Genomic DNA, 10,398 nt, shown 5'->3' with positions numbered 1-10,398 from the left:
TGTACACACATTTTATAAGTCAGAAATTGATTTCTGAAACTAAATTGTAAACTAGATAAACTCATCTTTAACAAAAAAAGTTTGAAAAATGTATTGTAATAAAAAATAATATGTTCTAAGGCATTACGTCTAGTAAAAATTGCATTTCTATGTACGTTGATTCAAGAAAATATGAAGGTAGGCAAATTTCATAATACAAGAAGGATGAAAGACCATGCAAACTAATCCAAATCTTAACAAATTTCATCTTTCTTGAATCAAATAGAAAGACAAAGCCAACACAAAAAGAAAGAGTTCATAAAAATGTTTAATTTTATATACGTTAACTCAAAAAGTCTACACACTTCGTTATAAGTCGGAAATTGATTTCTGAGACTAATCTGTAAACTAGATAAACTCCTCTTTAACAGAAAAAGTTTGAAAAGAAGGATGAAAGACCAAGCAGAATCAATCTAATTCCTAACAAATTTCACCTATCTTGAATCAAATAGAAAGACAAAGCTAACACAAAAATAAAGAGTTCATAAAAATGTTGATTTTTTTATACGTTAACTCAAAAAAGTGTACACACATTGTTATAAGTCTGAAATTGATTTCTGAAACTAAATTGTAAACTAGATAAACTCATCTTTAACATAAAAAGTTTGAAAAATGTTTTGTAATCACAAATAATATGTTCTAAGGCATTACGTCTAGTAAAAATTGCATTTCTATGTACATTGATTCAAGAAAATATGAAGGTAGGAAAATTTCACAATACAAGAAGGATGAAAGACCATGCAAACTAATCCAAATCCTAACAAATTTCATCTTTCTTGAATCAAATAGAAAGACAAAGCCAACAAAAAAAGAGTTCATAAAAATGTTTAATTTTATATACGTTAATTCAAAAAGTCTACACACTTCGTTATAAGTCGGAAATTGATTTCTGAGACTAAATTGTAAACTAGATAAACTCATCTTTAACATAAAAAGTTTGAAAAATGTATTGTAATTACAATTAATATGTTCTAAGGCAATACGTCTAGTAAAAATTGCATTTCTATGTACGTTGGTTCAAGAAAATATTAAGGAAGTCAAATTTCACAATAGAAGAAGGATGAAAGACCATGCAGAACTTATCCAAATCCTAGCAAATTTCATCTATCTTGAATCAGATAGAAAGACAAATCCAACACAAAAAGAAAGAGTTCATAAAAATGTTGAATTTTATATACGTTAACTCAAAAAAGTCTACACATTTTGTTATAAGTCGATAATTGATTTCTGAGACTAAATTGTAAACTAGATAAACTCATCTTTAACAGAAAAAGTTTGAAAAAAGTATTGTAATTACAATTAATATGTTCTAAGGCAATACGTCTAGTAAAAATTGCATTTCTATGTACGTTGATTCAAGAAAATATGAAGGAAGTCAAATTTCACCATAGAAGAAGGATGAAAGACCAAGAAGAACTAATCCAAGTCCTAACAAATTTCATCTATCTTGAATCAAATAGAAAGACAAAGCCAACACAAAAAGAAAGAGGTCATAAAAATGTTGAATTTTATTTATGTTAACTCAAAAAAGTCTACACGCTTCGTTATACGTATGAATTTGATTTCTGAAACTAAATTGTAACCTAGATAAAATCATCTTTAATAGAAGCAGTTTGAAAAATGTATTGTAATCACAGATAATATGTTCTAAGGCATTCCGTCTAGTAAAAATTGCATTTCTATGTACGTTGATTCAAGAAAATAAGAAGGAAGTCAAATTTCACAATATAAGAAGGATGAAAGACCAGCCTGAACTAATCGAAATTCTTACAAAATTCATCTATTTGAATCAAATAGAAAGACAAACCCCACACAAAAATATAGAGTTCATAAAAATGTTGACTTTTTTATACGTTAACTCAAAAAGTTTACACACTTCGTTATAAGTCGGAAATTGATTTCTGAGACTAAGTTGTAAACAAGATAAACTCATTCTTAACAGAAAAAGTTTGAAAAATGTATTTTAATGACAATTAATATGTCCTAAGGCAATACATCTAGCAAAAAATTGCATTTCTATGTACGTTGATTCAAGAAAATATGAAGGAAGTCAAATTTCACCATAGAAGAAGGATGAAAGACCAAGAAGAACTAATCCAAGTCCTAACAAATTTCATCTATCTTGAATCAAATAGAAAGACAAAGCCAACACAAAAAGAAAGAGGTCATAAAAATGTTGAATTTTATTTATGTTAACTCAAAAAAGTCTACACGCTTCGTTATACGTCTGAAATTGGTTTCTGAAACTAAATTGTAACCTAGATAAACTCATCTTTAACAGAAAAAGTTTGAAAAATGTATTGTAATCACAAATAATATGTTCTAAGGCATACCGTCTAGTAAAAATTGCATTTCTATGTACGTTTTTTCAAGAAAATATGAAGGAAGTCAAATTTCACAATATAAGAAGGATGAAAGACCATCCAGAACTAATCCAAATTCTAACAAACTTCATCTATTTGAATCAAATTGAAAGACAAAGCCAATACAAAAATAAAGAGTTCATAAAAATGTTGAATTTTATATACGTTAACTCAAAAAAGTCTACACTCTTCGTTATAAGTCGAAAGTTGATTTCTGAGACTAAATTGTAAACTAGATAAACTCATCTTTAACAGAAAAAGTTTGAAAATATATTGTAATCACAAATAATATGTTCTAAGGCATTACGTCTAGTAAAAATTGCATTTCTATGTACGTTGATTCAAGAAAATATGAAGGAAGTCAAATTTCACAATAGAAGAAGGATGAAAGACCATGCAGAACTAATCCAAATTCCATCAAATTTCATCTATTTGAATCAAATTGAAAGACAAATCCAATACAAAAATAAAGAATTCATAAAAATGTTAGATTTTTTATACGTTAACTCAAAAAAGTCTACACTCTTCGTTATAAGTCGGAAGTTGATTTCTGAGACTAAATTGTAAACTAGATAAACTCATCTTTAACAGAAAAAGTTTGAAAAATGTATTGTAATCACAAATAATATGTTCTAAGGCATTACGTCTAGTAAAAATTGCATTTCTATGTACGTTGATTAAAGAAAATATGAAGGTAGGCTAATTTCACAATAGAAGAAGGATGAAAGACCATGCAAACTAATCCAAATCCTAACAAATTTCATCTATCTTGAATCAAATAGAAAGAGAAAGCCAACACAAAAAGAAAGAGTTCATAAAAATGTTAAATTTTATATACATTAACTCAAAAAAGTCTACATACTTCATTATAAGTCGAAAATTCATTTCTGAGACTAATCTGTAAACTAGATAAACTCCTCTTTAACAGAAAAAGTTTGAAAAGAAGGATGAAAGACCAAGCAGAATCAATCTAATTCCTAACAAATTTCACCTATCTTGAATCAAATAGAAAGACAAAGCCAACACAAAAATAAAGAGTTCATAAAAATGTTGATTTTTTTATACGTTAACTCAAAAAAGTGTACACACATTGTTATAAGTCTGAAATTGATTTCTGAAACTAAATTGTAAACTAGATAAACTCATCTTTAACATAAAAAGTTTGAAAAATGTTTTGTAATCACAAATAATATGTTCTAAGGCATTACGTCTAGTAAAAATTGCATTTCTATGTACATTGATTCAAGAAAATATGAAGGTAGGAAAATTTCACAATACAAGAAGGATGAAAGACCATGCAAACTAATCCAAATCCTAACAAATTTCATCTTTCTTGAATCAAATAGAAAGACAAAGCCAACAAAAAAAAGAGTTCATAAAAATGTTTAATTTTATATACGTTAACTCAAAAAGTGTACACACTTCGTTATAAGTCGGAAATTGATTTCTGAGACTAAGTTGTAAACTAGTTTTTTTTGATAAGTCAAAAATTGTATTAATAGATAACAAAATTTACAAAAAGTAGAGTACAAGAAAAGAGGTCACAGCAACCCCAAAAACTTGTAACACTACTTGAAACGATAATAAGAAACATTAGGGTTTTCAACAGAAATTAAAAAAATCAGGTCTTCCTTCATACTGAATTCCTTCTTCATTATCTAGATAACAACCATTCTTAGCCATCTTATCTGCTGAAAATTCACCTCTCTAAAAGTATGAATAATCCTTATAGAAATATAATGATTGCATAACCTCTCCCATCTTGCTCTTGCAAACCAAGGAATAGAAGAGCTTTGTAAAGCTTGAACTACTCCATAGGAATCAGATTGCACACAAATACGATCATAATTCCATTGCATATCCCATTCCATACCAATTATAATTGCTATAGTTCCGCCAAATAGTTTGTAGTAACTCCAAGACCAATACTCAAAGCACCAAGAACTGCACAGCTAGAGTCTCTTGCCACCACTCCTGCCCGCAATGCCTGGATTCCCACGCGCTGCTCCATCACAACAAATTAGAATCTCATTAAGATCCGGAGGCTTCCATAACACTTCAATAGGCTGCTGGTGTCTAACACTTCTATGAACCACACGGAAGTAATCCAACAGCACCATATCTTCCACACTGTTGCGCATAAACCCTTTTAGACGGACTGAATATTCTTGTATTAGCTTCAGCACTCTTTTAGAAAAAAGACTCCAGCTCGGTTTCTGTTTCTCAAAGATGCAATTTGTTGCGCATAGCCCAAAGTTCTGACCTGATTACTAAGTTCGCCACCAGCCACAAGTCACGGACAATTGCACTTCTTCCCTTCGCTCCTTGAAAGAAGCCACAATGTTGAAATTTGCTGACATACCAAAGATACCAGAAATCCAAGACCACGCACGAGCTGCAAAAGAACAATGAAAAAGAATATGTTCTAGAGATTCTTCCTCAGTTTCACACAGAACACACTTGTTAGCCAAATTAATTTGAACCTAGATTGAATGATATCCAAAGTGGCACAAGCACCACGAATGAATTTCCAGTTTTGAGCCGCAAGTTTAGGGTGAATTTCCTTCCTCCACAGCATAGACGCTGCATTGAATCTACCATGTTTCTGACGAATAAGTTCCTTGGCAGAACTTACCGAAAAATCACCTGAAAAGTTTGGCATCCAAACTCTCTTATCTTCACCCCCATTTGGCAAAGGAAGATTATGCATATCCACACCAGCCGCGAGTAAACAGTTCAAGTGATTTTCAGAGAAAACCCATTGGTTATCCCTATAACAATCACTCACCAAAACCAATCTGTCAAGAGTAAAATCATCTAGTATCTCTGCAAAACATTTTTCTCCATACCAAACATCATAATAGAGAGAAGTAGACCTGCCATCACCAAGAAGAACTTTAGTGTTAGCCTCCACATATTTATAAACCCTTCTAATGCCTGGAAGAATGGTAGACTTCACCCCATAAGTCTTAATGTAGCCTCTTCGACTAAAAAATTTAGCCTTAAGATAACCTGCCCAATTCTTCTTAGAAGTACTGATTTTCCACCATAACTTCATCAACATTGCAAATTCATAGTAGCCATACGAGATAAACCCAAACCCCCCTCCTCAAAAGGGCAACAGATTTTATCATACGCCACCACAACAGCACGACTGACATTAGAGTCACCAGACCAAATAAAATTCCTAATTGCACGCTCACATTGCACAATGAACTTGCTAGGCCACTTATAAATAGCCATATTATGAATGGAATAACTCGAAATAACAGATTTAACAAGCACAATGCGGTCATGAAAAGATAAAAAAAACCCTTCCAACCAGCAAGCTGGGTTTTAATCTTCTCAACCACATTTGCAATATGATGATACCTAACAGCACCAGGCATTATTTGAACACCCAAATAACGATCAGGGAAAGAAGCAACACTCATACCCAAATAATCAACAAGATAATTACGTCTACTCAACCACCACCATAATAAATTTTACTCTTTTGGCGACAAACAGATTGACCCGAAGCACGCTGATACTTACCCAACAGATCCACCAGATTATTAATGCTCCGCAAATTTCCTTTACAGAAAATCATAATATCATCAGCAAAAAAGAGATGAGTAGGAGAAATACCACCTCTAGTTACCATGTAAGACATCTTCTTCTCTGCAAAAAGCTTTGTGATATTTCTGCTAAGGACATCTTCCATCAAAACAAAGATCAAGGGAGAAAGAGGATCTCCCTGACGTAAACCTCTATTTATCTTGAAAAAACCCTCCGGACTGCCATTCAAGAGAATAGAGATTCTAGCAGAATTGAAGATATGAGAAATCCAAGTGCACCATTGCTCCGAGAAACCATACCTACGAAAAACCTCCAAGACAAAAGACCAACTGACCGTGTCAAAAGCTTGAGAGATATCAAGCTTAAGGCCCAAATTACCATCCTTACGATTGATATGAAGTTCATTAATCAATTCAGAAGCAAGACTAATGTTTTCATGGATGTTACGCCCTTTCATGAAAGCCACCTGTTCTTCAGAAACAAGTTTATCTAAAACGCTCCCCAGTCTAGTAGCTAAGATCTTAGTAAAGATTTTGAAGAAAAAATTACTGAGACCAATAGGACGAAAATTACGAAGAGAATTAGCACCTCTTACCTTGGGAATCAAAACAATTAGACTAGAATTTACCCCATTTGGGATATGACCAGAATTCCAGCAATAAATAACGGCTCTTAATAAATCATCTTGAATAATATCCCAGCAGTGTCTATAGAAACATCCAGAAAACCCATCCGGCCCTGGAGCACTGTCTGCCCCTAGATCAAAAACTGCTTGTTTAATCTCCTCAGAAGATGGAATTTGTCCATGGCTAAACTTTCCTCCTCCGAGATGCTAATATGACCATAGTCAAATAAAATAGGATCAATCTCCATCTCCGGCCCATTAAACTTGTCCTCATAATAGTGCACAACATGATTTCTAAGCAGCTCATAATCAGAAATAGTATTGCCTGCACTGTCAACAAGTTCAGAGATAGTGTTAGGACTTCTACGAATTCTAATGCTATTATGAAAGAAATTAGTGTTACTTGAACCCTCCACAAGCCACTTATTTCTAGATTTCTGCTTAAGCATAGTATTCAACTGAGCACGAGTATCATTAAGTTTAGCCATAGCATCCTTCATAATATTTAGCTTAGTAATGTCATCCGGATTATCATCAGAAAGAAGAGCAGCTGCCTCAAACCTCAACTGATCCTGCTTTAACCTAGAATGCACATTACCAAAAACACGAAGATTCCATTCCTTGATAATTCCTTTAAGTCTCTTTAATTTTTGAGTGAAAATAAAATCAAAAGACCCAGAAATAGGCATATTCCAACTATCTCTAACCATACGAAGGAAATCAGAATGTAAGAACCACATCTTTTGAACTCGAAAAGGAGCTCTTTTGGGTCTTGGAATAGCAAAAGGAAAACCCAAAAGAGTAGAATGGTCAGAAACTTCCCTAGGAAGAGCTTTACACCGCCAATTCTCAAATTTTTCAAGCCAAGCCGCATTAATAATAGCACGATCAAGTTTACTAATAATTCTAGTCATACCTGATTGTCTATTCGTCCAAGTGAACTTACTTCCCAAGGCATCAGCTTCAAAAAGATTGTTGTCATCCAACCAATCTGAAAACTCATTAATAGCTGAGGTTCTAGGTTCAAGACCACCCTTCTTCTCATCCAAACGAAGAATACAGTTAAAATCCCCAATGACTAACCAAGGAATACCATCACCAGAACTAACAAGTTGCTGCCAAAGACTCCTCCTAGTAACCTGAATATAGCTAGCATGGACAAAAGAAACATGTACACCATCCACCTCAACCGTTATTCCCTGCTTACTGACATTGACAATTGAAATATTTAGAGTATTTGAATAACAAACCCAAATATTAGCAATACCAGAAGAAGAAGCATTATTAATAACATGAGAAGAATAACCTTCTCTAAGCAAACCATATCTGAACCCAGCAGAACAGGGAACTTTTGGTTCAGCAATACCAAAAACATCAGGTTTAAAATCTCTAATCAACTCCTTTAGTTTATCTTGAGCTACATCACGTGCAACTCCATTGATATTCCAAAACAACACCCGCATTTAAACAATATGATTTTGATTATTGGTTAGCTGAACGTCAGAAGTACTTGAGGAGGATTTTACTCTTGGAGAAGAACCTTTTCTTGCTCGAACTCCTAGCTCTGATTCCTCATCCAAATCGGTTAAAACATCAACATCCCTCAAAGTGTCTAGTCTAGCCTGAAAAGCCAAAAGCTGTTGATGCTTAGCCTTACGTGCAACTTCATCAATATGCCCAAGCTCATGTACACTTGCCGTTTCACCCACAAGAATACTATCCAAGATATTAAACTTGTTTGAAGAGACGTATTCAGAACTCTCTTCCACAGCTGCACAAACAGGAGTATAAATAGCTTCCGAAACAGGAATCCTACCCGGATTAGGAAGTCTAGTTCTAGCCAATTCAACATTCCCACCAGGCTTAGCATTTAAGGCATCAGTACTCAGCGACTTTGCCCTACTAACTAAAACTGAATGCGCAGCAATAGCCTTCTCCGCCATAGCTGCAGCAGTGCGCATTGCAGCTTCGGACCTGATCAGATCTTCCTGAAGCTGTTGTTCATAATCAGCAGTACTAATCCTCACCACATCAACCTGCACACGAGTATCTGTAGCAGCTTTCTTATTCTTCTTACCATTCTTCTTATGACTTATAGTCTGCCATGTATCATTATTCTCCCCTTGATGTATAACCAGAGTTTGAGGTTGCTGATCATGATGCAAAGCATTCTGTTGTGGTGCTTGGTTTGCTGAAGAACTTCCCAACTCGAAAGTTCTATCTAACTGTAGAGAAGAAAAACCACCCAGTTGCTACGATGAGGAAACAACATTTTTTCGAGCGTCTGTACGTGCATGAGCTGCATGTAATGCATTAACTGCATGCTTCTTCCTACATTCTTTATCCAAGTGCCCAACAATCTTGCACTTGGAGCAAAACTTAGGTTGTTTTAGAATTTCAATAGGTTGCAGAAAATGTCGTCCATCAACTTCAACATAAACTGAATCAGTATCATGTTTAGCAAAATCTATATCAATCAAAACAGATGCATAATGACCATATTCATGATTTAGGGTTCTCTTATCTACCACAATGGGTGTTCCAAGAGATTTCCCTAAAGCTAAAAGCGTTTTTTCTACCCACATCTCCACGGGCAGGCTAGGAAACTTCACCCAAACCGTTGAATGAGAAGTACATTGCTTGTCTGCGTCAAACCCTGGATACCATTCAATCAAACGAAGAGGCTGATCATTAACAATCCATGGATTTTTGTTACCATCCTTGAAAACTTTGTCTTTGTCATCTTGAGTTAATAGTTTTATAATGAAGAAACCACGGTTCATAGGGATAAACTGAACCCCAGCTTCTCCCAAACCCCATTGCTGTTCCAGATTTTTTTTAACATCAATGAGCTTCACACCTTTGAGATCTAATCTTCCAATAAGGCTAAATCTCCATATTTGACAGCCTTCTTCATAATAGTCCTGAGGAATAACAACAGCCGGTTTTCCATCTCTTGTAGTAGGGTTTGGTAAAGAACCTATATCAACAATTGTTGAAACTTGTTTTTTGTTATGTTTTCCCATCACCAATTCAGCAAACGTGAACTTAGGATGATTAGAATCACCCACAGATTTTTCCCCCATCGCAATCACCAAGGATGATTATAGTATTGAGCGCCAGAAAATTTTTAAAGTTTGAAAACCCTAAACCCTAAGGAAAATCGCCTCAGAGCCAAGAGAGAGAAAGTTTAGCACGCACTTCATCAACCTTTTTCCACTAAATTATAAACTAGACAAAGTTTTTGAGTTAACATTCTAAGTTTGAGTTAACATCCTAAGAGAGAACATATTAATTGTAATTACAATACATTTTTCAAACTTTTTTTGTTAAAGATGAGTTTATCTAGTTTACAATTTAGTAAACTAGATAAACTCATCTTTAACAGAAAAAGTTTGAAAAATGTATTGTAATTACAATTAATATGTTCTAAGGCAATACGTCTAGGAAAAAAATGCATTTCTATGTACGTTGATTCAAGAAAATATGAAGGAAGTCAAATTTCACCATAGAAGAAGGATGAAAGACCAAGAAGAACTAATCCAAGTTCTAACAAATTTCATCTATCTTGAATCAAATAGAAAGACAAAGCCAACAAAAAAAGAAAGAGGTCATAAAAATGTTGAATTTTATTTATGTTAACTCAAAAAAGTCTACACGCTTCGTTATACGTATGAATTCGATTTCTGAAACTAAATTGTAACCTAGATAAAATCATCTTTAATAGAAGCAGTTTGAAAAATGTATTGTAATCACAGATAATATGTTCTAAGGCATTCCGTCTAGTAAAAATTGCATTTCTATGTACGT

At 33.8% G+C, this 10,398-nt stretch overlaps 1 protein-coding gene across 1 annotated transcript; it reads right to left on the bottom strand.

Annotated features, from left to right (window-relative positions):
- Window positions 1–6,719: 6,719 nt before the first annotated feature.
- On the bottom strand, window positions 6,720–8,051 carry LOC113343595. The gene is made up of 2 exons (XM_026587730.1): window positions 7,535–8,051; window positions 6,720–7,288 (listed from the first exon to the last, which is right to left on the bottom strand). Exons 1-2 carry the CDS (start codon window positions 8,049–8,051, stop codon window positions 6,720–6,722), a joined length of 1,086 nt encoding a protein of 361 aa, XP_026443515.1.
- Between the last annotated feature and the right edge of the window lie 2,347 nt (window positions 8,052–10,398).

This window comes from Papaver somniferum, unplaced genomic scaffold (assembly GCF_003573695.1).
Source record: "Papaver somniferum cultivar HN1 unplaced genomic scaffold, ASM357369v1 unplaced-scaffold_63, whole genome shotgun sequence".
Lineage (NCBI taxonomy): Eukaryota > Viridiplantae > Streptophyta > Magnoliopsida > Ranunculales > Papaveraceae > Papaver > Papaver somniferum.
Note: the sequence above shows the minus strand (reverse complement) of the source record. Positions and strands in the feature narration are given on the sequence as shown.